The sequence below is a fragment of the Haematobia irritans genome, chromosome 5, assembly GCF_050003625.1.
Source record: "Haematobia irritans isolate KBUSLIRL chromosome 5, ASM5000362v1, whole genome shotgun sequence".
In the NCBI taxonomy this organism is placed as follows: domain Eukaryota; kingdom Metazoa; phylum Arthropoda; class Insecta; order Diptera; family Muscidae; genus Haematobia; species Haematobia irritans.
Window position 1 is genome coordinate 73021851 of NC_134401.1, and position 16092 is coordinate 73037942.

The 16092-nt window shown below is 34.2% G+C and overlaps 2 protein-coding genes across 2 annotated transcripts in view; one reads left to right on the plus strand and one right to left on the minus strand.

Moving 5' to 3' along the window:
* Positions 1–12935, plus strand: part of Elk (Eag-like K[+] channel) — a 1103641-nt gene extending 1090706 nt beyond the window's left edge. Inside the window, exon 16 of the mRNA XM_075312997.1 lies at positions 11290–12935. Within this exon, the coding sequence (XP_075169112.1) occupies positions 11290–12705 (1416 nt within the window). The 3' untranslated portion in view covers positions 12706–12935. The remainder of the gene's footprint in view (positions 1–11289) is intronic.
* A 2259-nt stretch (positions 12936–15194) lies between these two features.
* LOC142239829 (uncharacterized) lies at positions 15195–15788 on the minus strand. The gene has a single exon (XM_075311591.1). The coding sequence runs from the start codon at positions 15786–15788 to the stop codon at positions 15195–15197; it is 594 nt and encodes a 197-aa protein (XP_075167706.1).
* Positions 15789–16092: the final 304 nt, after the last annotated feature.

Genomic DNA, 16092 nt, shown 5'->3' on the forward strand with positions numbered 1-16092 from the left:
ACACTCATATGACCACAGAGGCTAATTTTTAACTCCGATTTAGTTGAAATTTTGCACAGGGAGTAGAATTAGCATTGTAGATATGCGTGCCAATTTTGGTTGAAATCGGTTCAGATTTAGATATAGCTCCCATATATATGTTTTTCTGATTTCGACAAAAATTGTCAAAATACCAACATTTTCCTTGGTAAATCGCCACTGCTTAGTCGAAAAGTTGTAAAAATGACTCTAATTTTCCTAAACTTCTAATACATATATATCGAGCGATAAATCATAAATAAACTTTTTCGAAGTTTCCTTAAAATTGCTTCAGATTTAAACGTTTCCCATATTTTTTTCTAACATTGTGTTCCACCCTAGTGCATTAGCCGACTTAAATTTTGAGTCTATAGATTTTGCAGAAGTTTATCAAATTCTGTCCACATCGAGTGATATTTAAATGTTTGGGACAAACTTTTATATATAGCCCCCAACACATTTGACGGATGTGATATGGTATCGAAAATTTATATCTACAAAGTGGTGCAGGGTATAATATAGTCGGCCCCGCCCGACTTTAGACTTTCCTTACTTGTTTTAATTAAATTTTCGAGAACTAATATCAGAAATAAGAGAATTCTAGGATATAGTACAATAGTAAAGCAAATATGAATGTCCTTACACTGAAAAAAAAATTCTTAATTATTAAAGTCACGTTGACATTACCTCAAAAATTTTATCTTTCATGTTATGATACACATTTTTAAGTAAAATTACTTAATTATAAGGACGTTACAACTTCATTCAAAAGTTTAGAGAAATGCGTCTTCCATGTTAAGCAAAATTTGCATTCTTATTCTAAGGACATGAAATCTTTGACTTCACGACAATATTTTTTTCAGTGTAGAAAACTAAAAAATTAAATATAAATAAGATCATTTAATTGCATTTATTTGACGTTCATTACAAACTACTAGCTATATTTGAAATTACCTACACAGTGTAATTTCAAAGTTACACATTTCATTCAAGTAATATTTTATTCGGAGCGGAGCGGTTTTTCATTTGGAAACCGCTCCGCTCCGGATTTTAGAAATGCCGCTCCCGCTCCGCTCCCGCTCCGGCAAAAAAAGAGCTTGCTCCGCTCCGCTCCGGATCCCTGGTTCAAAATCCAAACACAAACAGCATTGAAAGAAAAATATCTTCAACTCTCATCAATTCGAATATGAAGTGGATAGAACGGATATAGGGCAAAGGCACTATAATACAGATCTACGTGTATAAAAAATACATTCAAAACACAAATTTAAACAGCAGTAAAAACAAATATATCCATCAGTTTGAATAAAAAATGGATAGAACAGATATAGGGCAAAGGCTCTATACTATAGATACGTATTTATAGAAATATGTCCAAAATTCAAATATAAACAACATCCAAAGAAGAAATATCTTCAATCTCCCATCAATTCGTATAAAATGGATAGAATGGTATGAGTACCTATGCTGGTCACCAGCACTATAGCATATTCATCGGAAATAGTGTTACAAACAGCTGACTGGTGAAAACATTCACCTAAGGGTTCATTGACCTATACTCTGGAGAAAGTACATTGCTATCAACGCAGAGCCGCTTGCACCTCTGCCGCTGAACCAACCGTGCAGCTGTGCCAATCGAGAGAGCGGGAGACAGTACCATATGTTAGAGAGCAGCAAAGAGTAATGATCACATCATTGATGGTAAACCAGCCATAAGAATGTCCCTTCACTGGTGATGGAAAATCTCGTTACCTCAAACGGTCCATCTGGCATTAACAGTATCCAAAAAAAGTTAACCCCAACTTAAATATATACGCGGTTTCAATGAACAAGACTAAAAAAAAACTCAACTCATAGAAAACAGAAAATTTCAATAAATATAAATTGCCATAAATACACTAGTAGTAGTATAAATTATCATCAATAGTGCAATGCCATGTACGCTCACGTAATGCTCGAGGGGTTTGGGGGATGTGCTGGGGAAAGGAATGTGATCCAATGGAGTGAGAACGAGAGAAAAAATTGGGAGAACCTTACGTAGCATATGCTTCGCTGAAATGTGGAGTCTGCGTTACGATGGATGGAGTTGGACGTATGTTACTGTGGAGGGGGCAAGTTAGTGGAACGATGGAAACAGAATATTCTATATGGATGGTTGTGTTAGTAGAGAGGGGGGGAGTATTATTAAAATGGAGCTGTAAAAAAATATCATACATTCATCGTGACCACGTAGCAACAACAACGCAGTATTCTTAGCATAGCGTGCTACTAGTCACCGCATATCATATGGATTCGTTGCAGAGGGGTAATTGCAGAGAAGGTATTTTTCTAGACACGTGCTATTTTTCGGCAGAATCAAAATTGTCTCGCTCTATATATTTGTATTACAAGACTCACCGATGAATTCGTCCAAAATGTGATTAAGAGGTTCTTTGCAAAAATTCCTTCCAAAGCTTTCGTAGGATTTGTGATAATATTTTAATTATTGGTTTGCCAAAAATTTTATTTGATGATTTCCTCAATTTTATGAGAATTCCGTTGCTATTTTTTCTGGTAATATCGTCTTGTATATAATTATTCTAATTTTGTATCTTGCCTTTGGTACAAATATTTGCTTTTTGTTTTCTTCAAAATGTTTAATTTAGTTTTTGACTTTTGCTGGATGGTTTAATATCATCCGCACAACCAACTCACTATTCCACACTTGCTTCACAAATGATAAGAGACACAAAAAATCAAAGTATACCAACCTGTTTTCCTTGGTCTGTTGCTTTCTGGAACGTTGGAAATGACATCTGCGAGAGTCCAATAATGAAATTGCTCTTGGTGACCCGGTTCGAATTGGACCAAAATGATTATGTGAGTAAGATGTCAGCGGACAAGTAAAACTTTGCAAAGGCAATTTGTGGGACAAAATTCCACCTGCGGGAGAATCAGGACGTAAGCAGATATTATCACTCAGATATTATCCCAATGAATACTGTCTTTTAGCTCCACGAGAAGCAGGAGAGCGTATATTCCCAACGAGAGATCGCAGAAAAACACCAAAATAGAAAACAAATTGGTTATGATGGAATTCAAAGTGTTGGATTTATTTTATTGGATTGTCCCTTACCAGTACCGCGACAGTAGTCAAAGGAGAGATATGCACGAAGAAGTTTGCGGAAGTCTAAACATGGCATTGGGGGGATTTTGCGGCGAAATTTCAGCATTTGGTTGGCAAATCATTCATAAATGTCAAAAATGTTGGTATTGGGGATTTCATGCATGAAAATCGGAATTAAGAAGAGAATGTGTAGGGTTTGTGTTGTGGTAACATAAACAATATATATATATATATATATATATATATATATATATATATATATATATATATATATATATATATATATATATATATATATATATATATATATATATATATATATATATATATATATATATAAGTCTTTGCCTATATTTGAAGCGATTTTATCTTTAATCTAATTCCACATACTACTTAATTCAATTTCTTTAACTTAAAAATTTTTTTCTTTACTTTGAGGAAAAATTGCATTACTTCAAAGACCTCCGACTTCAACGGCTGGATTGCTAAATTGCTTGCTAAATCGAATGGGAAGAATTTTTTACACAATGATTATAAACTTTCTTTTAATTAAAATGTCATTATTTTAAAGAAATTTGTCCTTAATATTATGTAAATTGCGTGTCATACTATGATATTTATTTACTTTTGTTTCTCGTAGGCCCTAACATATTGCGATTTGAAGTGTGTACATGTTGGCGGTTTGGTAGAGGTTTTACGGCTATATCCGGAATATCAACAACAGTTCGCGAACGATATTCAACATGACTTGACATTTAACTTACGAGAAGGATACGAGAATCAAGATTCAGACATGGGACCTATATTTCCCCTGCCTAGCATAAGTGAAGACGACGAGAACTTGAATGAAATCAATGGTTTGGAAGAAGAAATTGATATAGGTGCTTCAACAGCAACTACTGCTTCACCACATCACAGTTTCACAACAGCATCGCCTTTACCTTCTCGATCACCATTACTAACCGTCAACAGTCCAAGATTATTAAAAATGCACAAACGTGGGCGTTCACTTGGAACACTTCGTGGACGAGTCGAACGACAAGAACAATTAGTACTATAGTCAAGTGTGCCAAATTTTGTTGAAATCGGTTCAGATTTAGATGTAGCTCCCATATATATCTTTCGCCCGATATGGACTAATACGGTCCCAGAAGCTAGAGTTTTATCCCAATTAGGTTGAAATTTTGCACTAGGGGTACAATTAGTAGTGTAGTCAAGTATGCCAAATTTTATTGAAATCGGTTCAGATTTAGATATAGCTCCCACATATAGCTTTCGACCGATTAACACTCATATGACCACAGAGGCCAATTTTTAACTCCGATTTAGTTGAAATTTTCCACAGGGAGTAGAATTAGCATTGTAGCTATGCCTGTCAAATTTGGTTTAAATCGGTTCAGATTTAGATACAGCTCTCATATATATGTTTTTCTGATTTCGACAAAAATGGTCAAAATACCAACATTTTCCTTGTAAAATCGGCACTGCTTAGTCGAAAAGTTGTAAAAATGACTCTAATTTTCCTAAACTTCTAATACATATATATCGAGCGATAAATCATAAATAAACGTTTGCGAAGTTTCCTTAAAATTACTTCAGATTTAAATGTTTCCCATATTTTTTACTAACTTTGTGGTCCACCCTAGTGCATTAGCCGACTTAAATTTTGAGTCTATAGATTTTGTAGAAGTCTATCAAATTCTGTCCAGATCGAGTGATATTTAAATGTATATATTTGGGACAAACCTTTATATATAGCCCCCAACACATTTGACAGATGTGATATGGTATCGAAAATTTAGATCTACAAAGTGGTGCAGGGTATAATATAGTCGGCCCCGCCCGAATTTAGACTTTCCTTACTTGTTTTATTTAGAAAAATCGGGTGGTACATATATGGGAGCTATAGCTAAATCTGAACCGATTTCGATGATTTTTTTGCACATATAGTTAGTGCTATAGAAGATTACATTTAGCCAACTTTGAGTAAGATCGGTTGATAAATAAGGGTTTTATGACAAAATTTGGCAAAATTGGGCGATACATATATATGGGACCTATATCTAAATCTGAACCGATTTCGATGAAATTTTCAGACTTAGAGGGTGATACAAAAGATTATTTTGTGCTAAATTTGACGACGATCGGTTAGTAAAAAGGTGCAGCGTGACTCCATTTGTCGAAATCGAGCAATACATATATATGCTATATCTAAATTTGATCCGATTTATTCCAAATTCAATAGCGTTCGTCCTTGTGCCCAAAAAAACTCCCTGTACCAAACTTCATCAAAATCGGTTAATAATTGTGACCGGAATCCTGTGAACAATAAATACATGGACAGACGGACGGACGGACACCAAGCGCTAGGTATATACTTTATTGGGTCTAAAATCAATATTTCTGGTAGGCACATTTTTTGGCAGATCAAACTTATTATACCCTAACCACTATGTGGTTTAGGGTATAATGACTTTAAAACTATGTGTTGAAACATTTTATTAATTTTGAAGATTTTTTCAGAAATATTAAATCCATTTTGACTTCATTAAAACAAAATTTTCATTCATGTTAGGATACAGATTTTTATGTCGAATCACTTAGCTATAAGGACAAACAGACTTCATTGAAAAGTTTAGAGACTTTTAGACAAGGAAAAAACTTTACTTCAGAGAAATACGTTTTCTATTCTAAGCAAAATTCGTATTCATATTTTACGCATGTGAAATATTTGGCCTCCCGACAATATTCTTTGCGGTGCACCATTTCTATTTAATATGTGATAGAAACCAAATTTATGAAAATGGACCAAATTCTGTTTGGTCCGACTATCGGACCAAATTTAAAAATTAGAAATTTTTTGGACCAATTTTGGTCCGATCGGACCAAAACGGCAACGATGATTGGAATTGAAAGTATATACACAGAGTAGAAGTAGCTACTCTCCGAAAGTTTTTTTGTTTTGCAACAGACGTAGAGAAGAGGTTTTGTTATATTTGTAATGTGTGTGTGTATGTTTATGTTTATGTTTGCAACAACCTCCATCGAAATCAGTCCGTGGTATACCTACGAATATTCTTACTCAGATCTAGTGTTACCTAATTTCGCTTTTTTCTCTTTTATTGCAAAAATACATTTTCGAACAGCGTTTTTAAGAAATGTTCGTTCTCAAAAAAGTAGATAACATGCAATAATACAAATCAAGTCAATGTGAAAAAAAAAATAAAATAAATGTATATGCGCACATTTTTCAACCAAAATTGAAACTATCCATAATTATACCCTGCTCCACACTGTGGAACAGGGTATTATAAGTTAGTGCATATGTTTGCAACACCCAGAAGGAGACGAGATAGACACATGGTGTCTTTGGCAAAAATGCTCAGGGTGGGTTCCTGAGTCGATATAGCGATGTCCGTCTGTCCGTCTGTCCGTGAACACATTTTTGTAATCAAAGTCTAGGTCGCAGTTTTAGTCCAATCGACTTCAAATTTGGCACACGTATGTGTTTTGGCTCAGAATAGATCCCTATTGATTTTGGAAGCAATCGGTTCAGATTTAGATATAGCTCCTATATATATATTTCGCCCGATATGGACTTATATGGCCCCAGAAGCCAGAGTTTTACCCTAATTTGCTTAAAATTTTGCACAAGAAGAACAATTAGTACTATAGTCAAGTGTGCCAAATTTTATTGAAATCGGTTCAGATTTAGATATAGCTCCCATATATATCTTTCGCCCGATATGCACTAATATGGACCCAGCAGCCAGAGTTTTATACCGATTTGCTTGAAATTTTGTATTAGCATAACACTTAGTCGTATAGTCAAGTGTGCAAAATTTGATTGAAATCGGTTCAGATTTAGATATAGCTTCCATATATATCTTTCGCCCGATATGGACTAATATGGTCCTAAAAGCTAGAGTTTTGACCCAATTTGGTTGAAATTTTGCACAGGGAGTAGAATTAGCATTCTAGCTATGCGTGCCAAATTTCATTGAAATCGGTTCAGATTTATATATAGCACCCATATATAGCTTTCGCCCGATTTACACTCATATGACCACAGAGGCCAATTTTTTGCTTCGATTTAGTTGAAATTTTGCACAAGGAGTAGATTTAGCATTGTATCTAAGTGTGCCAAATTTGGTTGAAATCGATTCAGATTTAGATATATCTCCCATATATAGCTTTCGCCCGATTTACACTCATATGACCACAGAGGCCAATTTTTGGTCCGATTTAGTTGAAATTTTGCACAGGGAGTAGAATTAGCATTATAGCGATGCGTGCCAAATTTGGTTGAAATCGGTTCAGATTTAGATATATCTCCCATATATAGCTTTCGCCCGATTTACACTCATATGACCACAGAGGCTAATTTTTAACTCCGATTTAGTTGAAATTTTGCACAGGGAGTAGAATTAGCATTGTAGATATGCGTGCCAATTTTGGTTGAAATCGGTTCAGATTTAGATATAGCTCCCATATATATGTTTTTCTGATTTCGACAAAAATTGTCAAAATACCAACATTTTCCTTGGTAAATCGCCACTGCTTAGTCGAAAAGTTGTAAAAATGACTCTAATTTTCCTAAACTTCTAATACATATATATCGAGCGATAAATCATAAATAAACTTTTTCGAAGTTTCCTTAAAATTGCTTCAGATTTAAACGTTTCCCATATTTTTTTCTAACATTGTGTTCCACCCTAGTGCATTAGCCGACTTAAATTTTGAGTCTATAGATTTTGCAGAAGTTTATCAAATTCTGTCCACATCGAGTGATATTTAAATGTTTGGGACAAACTTTTATATATAGCCCCCAACACATTTGACGGATGTGATATGGTATCGAAAATTTATATCTACAAAGTGGTGCAGGGTATAATATAGTCGGCCCCGCCCGACTTTAGACTTTCCTTACTTGTTTTAATTAAATTTTCGAGAACTAATATCAGAAATAAGAGAATTCTAGGATATAGTACAATAGTAAAGCAAATATGAATGTCCTTACACTGAAAAAAAAATTCTTAATTATTAAAGTCACGTTGACATTACCTCAAAAATTTTATCTTTCATGTTATGATACACATTTTTAAGTAAAATTACTTAATTATAAGGACGTTACAACTTCATTCAAAAGTTTAGAGAAATGCGTCTTCCATGTTAAGCAAAATTTGCATTCTTATTCTAAGGACATGAAATCTTTGACTTCACGACAATATTTTTTTCAGTGTAGAAAACTAAAAAATTAAATATAAATAAGATCATTTAATTGCATTTATTTGACGTTCATTACAAACTACTAGCTATATTTGAAATTACCTACACAGTGTAATTTCAAAGTTACACATTTCATTCAAGTAATATTTTATTCGGAGCGGAGCGGTTTTTCATTTGGAAACCGCTCTGCTCCGGATTTTAGAAATGCCGCTCCCGCTCCGCTCCCGCTCCGGCAAAAAAAGAGCTTGCTCCGCTCCGCTCCGGATCCCTGGTTCAAAATCCAAACACAAACAGCATTGAAAGAAAAATATCTTCAACTCTCATCAATTCGAATATGAAGTGGATAGAACGGATATAGGGCAAAGGCACTATAATACAGATCTACGTGTATAAAAAATACATTCAAAACACAAATTTAAACAGCAGTAAAAACAAATATATCCATCAGTTTGAATAAAAAATGGATAGAACAGATATAGGGCAAAGGCTCTATACTATAGATACGTATTTATAGAAATATGTCCAAAATTCAAATATAAACAACATCCAAAGAAGAAATATCTTCAATCTCCCATCAATTCGTATAAAATGGATAGAATGGTATGAGTACCTATGCTGGTCACCAGCACTATAGCATATTCATCGGAAATAGTGTTACAAACAGCTGACTGGTGAAAACATTCACCTAAGGGTTCATTGACCTATACTCTGGAGAAAGTACATTGCTATCAACGCAGAGCCGCTTGCACCTCTGCCGCTGAACCAACCGTGCAGCTGTGCCAATCGAGAGAGCGGGAGACAGTACCATATGTTAGAGAGCAGCAAAGAGTAATGATCACATCATTGATGGTAAACCAGCCATAAGAATGTCCCTTCACTGGTGATGGAAAATCTCGTTACCTCAAACGGTCCATCTGGCATTAACAGTATCCAAAAAAAGTTAACCCCAACTTAAATATATACGCGGTTTCAATGAACAAGACTAAAAAAAAACTCAACTCATAGAAAACAGAAAATTTCAATAAATATAAATTGCCATAAATACACTAGTAGTAGTATAAATTATCATCAATAGTGCAATGCCATGTACGCTCACGTAATGCTCGAGGGGTTTGGGGGATGTGCTGGGGAAAGGAATGTGATCCAATGGAGTGAGAACGAGAGAAAAAATTGGGAGAACCTTACGTAGCATATGCTTCGCTGAAATGTGGAGTCTGCGTTACGATGGATGGAGTTGGACGTATGTTACTGTGGAGGGGGCAAGTTAGTGGAACGATGGAAACAGAATATTCTATATGGATGGTTGTGTTAGTAGAGAGGGGGGGAGTATTATTAAAATGGAGCTGTAAAAAAATATCATACATTCATCGTGACCACGTAGCAACAACAACGCAGTATTCTTAGCATAGCGTGCTACTAGTCACCGCATATCATATGGATTCGTTGCAGAGGGGTAATTGCAGAGAAGGTATTTTTCTAGACACGTGCTATTTTTCGGCAGAATCAAAATTGTCTCGCTCTATATATTTGTATTACAAGACTCACCGATGAATTCGTCCAAAATGTGATTAAGAGGTTCTTTGCAAAAATTCCTTCCAAAGCTTTCGTAGGATTTGTGATAATATTTTAATTATTGGTTTGCCAAAAATTTTATTTGATGATTTCCTCAATTTTATGAGAATTCCGTTGCTATTTTTTCTGGTAATATCGTCTTGTATATAATTATTCTAATTTTGTATCTTGCCTTTGGTACAAATATTTGCTTTTTGTTTTCTTCAAAATGTTTAATTTAGTTTTTGACTTTTGCTGGATGGTTTAATATCATCCGCACAACCAACTCACTATTCCACACTTGCTTCACAAATGATAAGAGACACAAAAAATCAAAGTATACCAACCTGTTTTCCTTGGTCTGTTGCTTTCTGGAACGTTGGAAATGACATCTGCGAGAGTCCAATAATGAAATTGCTCTTGGTGACCCGGTTCGAATTGGACCAAAATGATTATGTGAGTAAGATGTCAGCGGACAAGTAAAACTTTGCAAAGGCAATTTGTGGGACAAAATTCCACCTGCGGGAGAATCAGGACGTAAGCAGATATTATCACTCAGATATTATCCCAATGAATACTGTCTTTTAGCTCCACGAGAAGCAGGAGAGCGTATATTCCCAACGAGAGATCGCAGAAAAACACCAAAATAGAAAACAAATTGGTTATGATGGAATTCAAAGTGTTGGATTTATTTTATTGGATTGTCCCTTACCAGTACCGCGACAGTAGTCAAAGGAGAGATATGCACGAAGAAGTTTGCGGAAGTCTAAACATGGCATTGGGGGGATTTTGCGGCGAAATTTCAGCATTTGGTTGGCAAATCATTCATAAATGTCAAAAATGTTGGTATTGGGGATTTCATGCATGAAAATCGGAATTAAGAAGAGAATGTGTAGGGTTTGTGTTGTGGTAACATAAACAATATATATATATATATATATATATATATATATATATATATATATATATATATATATATATATATATATATATATATATATATATATATATATATATATATATATATATATATATATATATATATATATATATATATATATATATATATATATATATATATATAAGTCTTTGCCTATATTTGAAGCGATTTTATCTTTAATCTAATTCCACATACTACTTAATTCAATTTCTTTAACTTAAAAATTTTTTTCTTTACTTTGAGGAAAAATTGCATTACTTCAAAGACCTCCGACTTCAACGGCTGGATTGCTAAATTGCTTGCTAAATCGAATGGGAAGAATTTTTTACACAATGATTATAAACTTTCTTTTAATTAAAATGTCATTATTTTAAAGAAATTTGTCCTTAATATTATGTAAATTGCGTGTCATACTATGATATTTATTTACTTTTGTTTCTCGTAGGCCCTAACATATTGCGATTTGAAGTGTGTACATGTTGGCGGTTTGGTAGAGGTTTTACGGCTATATCCGGAATATCAACAACAGTTCGCGAACGATATTCAACATGACTTGACATTTAACTTACGAGAAGGATACGAGAATCAAGATTCAGACATGGGACCTATATTTCCCCTGCCTAGCATAAGTGAAGACGACGAGAACTTGAATGAAATCAATGGTTTGGAAGAAGAAATTGATATAGGTGCTTCAACAGCAACTACTGCTTCACCACATCACAGTTTCACAACAGCATCGCCTTTACCTTCTCGATCACCATTACTAACCGTCAACAGTCCAAGATTATTAAAAATGCACAAACGTGGGCGTTCACTTGGAACACTTCGTGGTCGAGTCGAACGACAACGGACATTAACTACTACGTCAAGCATTGATGCTACTTCATTAGAAGATAATGTCAATGAAGACTATGGTGGCCATGCGGAAAAAAGTCGACATTCATTGGAGAGGCTTGATTCTCAAGTAACTACCCTACACCATGATATGAATCAACTTAGCTCTGAAGTTCGAAATGCGCTGCAAGCACTGCAAGAAATCACTCTCTCCACAATGACATCACAGACATGTTTGAATCTTCCACCTGCTCGATCAATTCCTAACATTAGTGCTACCATGTCAACCGGAAATAATTGTACATCCATTAGTAGCGAAGAGTCAGGACTTCAACGTAGTTCTTCACACCCACCGCACATTTGGGGACGAGAGCTTCAAAATATGCCCGAACACAAAGAATATGCAGCGACATCCGTAATTTCGACTCAAACCCTCTCATTCCACACATCTCGAGGATGTCAAACCGAATATGAAGACGTCAGTGTGAGCTTAATGCAAAACTTCATTGTTTCAAATCGAAACCTTGTTCTCCAAATGTTGGGAATAGACACCACTGAAGACCCTATGAAGTTGGAAGCTGAAAACGTATTGTTGGAGCAACACCAAAAAAACAATCCTCCGATAACATTTAATGTCAACAAATCGGTCATTCTTTTGAATGATGAACACAGTTCTCCTCAACCAATTATTCCTGCCAATGCCCCAAGTGCAGTATCTGATAGTACAACAAGTCCCACTAGGTACTTACCAAGCAAATTGGATAATAGTTTAATTGATACTTGGTTGGCAGAAACTCCCCCTCTAAAGGATTTCCCAAGAGATGAACTATGCAGCTCTCCCTTGCGACCTGAAGATAAGTGTTGCATGGAAAAGGAAGCAAATACGCTAATCCGGTCTTATAATATCCATTCCTCCATTACTAGGCCCACTGTATATAGATTTTCAGCAGGAGATGCAGACAATCTCGAGAAAGGATTCGCCACTCCACCTTTAACGAACTGGTTTCAAGATAGTGCGCCGAAATGAGAAATGCTGTGGAAAACTTCAGAAGAACACATTTAAATACATATCATAATTTACAATGCATGGAAAAAAAAAGTGATATACTTCAAGAGATATTATTCCAATTTTGAATGTATTCAATATCGTTTGCAAGTATACAAAAGAATTAAATGGTTGTTGCCAAAGACGGTTGCATAGTGGAAAAACTATATAGAATGTACAAAATATCCAGTGTAATTATTTTCCATGTAATTCTTTTCAATCCACTATTCAACTGAAAAAAATATATATATCTATATCTATATCTATATCTATATATATATATATATATATATATATATATATATATATATATATATATATATATATATATATATATATATATATATATATATATATATATATATATATATATATATATATATATATATATATATATATATATATATATATATATATATATATATATATATATATATATATATATATATATATATATATATATATATATATATATATATATATATATAATTCGCATCATAAGATCCAAAAAAATAATGTTTTAAGGTGAGTACTATGTTCGAGTTTTTCTCCAAAACACTAAATTAAAAGTGCAAAAATATATATGGAGACGATAACATTTTTATCAAGTCTCTTCAAATTATGGATGGAAAAGATCCAATGTATTGATTGCGAACTATTTAATATTTCGAAATTAAATGATTAAAAAAAGTAACCATGAAAATAAGCTGGTTTTCAGCTTGAAAACTGAACATAGTACTCAGTGTTAGATGTGAATTTTTAGCTATTTTCAACAACAAAATTGTCTGTTTCAATTACTCAAATATAGCGTTTAAATAAATGTATGTATGTTGCAAGTATGAATATGTTTACAAGTTTATAAAATACGAAAAATGGAATAAAACATTTGGTTTCTGATTTATCGTTTGCTCTCTAACTGAATGAACATTATTTCCTTTCCATTTTTTGTACCATTTCATAGGGCGAGTGTAAAGGTGTGCACATAAGCAATGTTTTACTCACGCACACTCACGACGGAAAAATTTTACTCACGCAACATATGTTTCACGGAATGAAGACTCACAGAGCGATCAGAAATGACTTGTGGTCTGGTGGCCGGAACTTCAGCAGCCAACAAGTTTAGATAAAGTACAGCAAATGGCGTACTTGTAAGGCATTTAGTAAGACAGATTCCCTTAATGTCATGCTGCATCTATTGCCTTTCGACATATTGTTCAACAACGTCTGTCGGGTTGCGCGAGCAATGTCTGTGGTCGGAACAAAAGCACGGCCATAGTTCGGTCCTCAAAATAATGTCAAATGTGCCAGAGTGAATTACACTCTGGCGAAATCGCTTTTCGACAAGAAATTTGAAACATTAATTCTCAACAGCGTAGAGAATAAAACTTATTCAGATTTCTACACTAATGGGACCAAATGGGACGTACTAGTGTGGTTTCGAATATGTTCGAAAAACTTGGAACTTAAAATGACGAAATTTTAAAAGTGGTAAATTTTCAGAGAAGTAATGTTGAAAAGGCTGTTATGATGACTGTGTCCGATGGGAGAATTGCAACGACACCAAGCAAATATTGCCCCATCGAAACTTTAACCATACCCTAGATATGCTACCGTTTTCAATGCCTCAAAATCACTCCAAATATATGCCATAACGGCCTGCTGCCTGATGGGCGAGTTTACAAAATCTATTAGCATGAAGCATAATGAAATATACAGTGCACTCGCGGTAACGTGAACACCGCCTAACGTGAACAAGTTTTTTCTTACACTAACTGTTTGAGTTAGAATAAAGTTAATTGGATTTATTTAAGTTTACATTCGATGCTAGTAGTACTAATTAAAATTTGTATGCTCAATTGCATTACATCTCTGTAATATAAGAAATGTCATATTTCGAACAATAGTTGGTCATGTCAAAAGTTTTACACAATCTTGGTATCTTGTCACTCGTTATCGATAAGCCAATTGGTTCGGTTTACTATCTATCCATATCCTTGGAAATTGTATGTAATATTGTTTGCCTCTAAAATTATCAATAAAGCCTCCTGTGCATATTATTGATACGAATGTGATATTCTAGATTTCGGATTGAAGTAATTTGCATTTATTTATTTTTATTTTATTTATTTATTTATTTGATCACAATATCAGAACAATAAGAATTATATTCTTTTATAGTTCAACATAGTAGTTTAGGAACACATAGTCATAAGATTTATATAAAGTATAAGTAAATATTATAGTATAGTAAACAAGACTAGATATATAATAAGTAAAAGAAAATATATTTTTCCAAAAACAAAAACACAAAAGAAGAAGCAATAGCGAAGTTAACAATAACAAAAAAAAATATATATATATAATGACCACCATATATTATAGAATTTAAGAAACGTACAGAGAGAAGGAGCTGAGATTTTTTTTTTTTTTTTTTTTTTTTTTTTTTTTTTTTTTTTAATGAATAAGTAATTTTAGGCTGCGCTAGTTAAAAAGCTCTTTACGGTTTTTTTAAATTTGTCAATATTAATTAAGCATCTAACATTGTAAGGTAAATTATTCCATAGTCTTACAGCATTAATGAAGAACATTCTACTAGAGTTCACATATTTGAAGCGTGGTATAATAAGAGTCAAGCAGCGATTTGATTGACCAAAGATGAGCTTATCAAACAAGTAACAAGGCAATTTGTTCACTATAAGTCTATGAAGAAACGTCATATTCCTAAGTTTCAAGTAGTCTATAATGTCAATTCCTAGGACCTTGCTCCCCCATGACGTCATGCTGTCAAATCTCGATAGGCCATAGACATATCGCGTAGCATTATTAAATGCTACTCGTAACTTGTGCATCGAATGAGAATCCAATCCACTATATAATTCAGCAGCATAGCTAATCACGGGAACAATAAGTTGTACTACAAGTCTCCTCTTAATTTCCACCGGCGTGAATGCTGATGTCACCCGAAGATTGCGTAGTGTAAGGTAGATCTTCCCAATAACTGAGCTGACATGATCAGAACACGACAGTCTAGAGTTTAGAATGAAGCCCAGGTACTTGGCCTTCATAGTAAATTCTAAGCTAGTTTCCCCTAGAAGGATTCTCGGAAAGAAACCCAGATCGTATTGAGTATAGCTAATAGGGAGGATGCATGACTTAGACGGGTTCAGTTTAAGTCTATTCTTGGAAGCCCACCTATTGACACACTCAAGGTCTGAGTTAAGTTTCCACCCAAGATCCTCCAACAGTCCAACACGACTCGATATGTATAATTGAATATCATCAGCGTAACCATGCACATTAGCATATCTACATGCGCAGAATATGTCATTAATAAACATGCTAAATAGCAAAGGTCCAATTACTGATCCC

Excerpts from the sequence above, each read along its gene's own strand:
- LOC142239829 (XM_075311591.1), bottom strand. The coding sequence starts at position 15,788 with ATGAAGGCCAAGTACCTGGGCTTCATTCTAAACTCTAGACTGTCGTGT.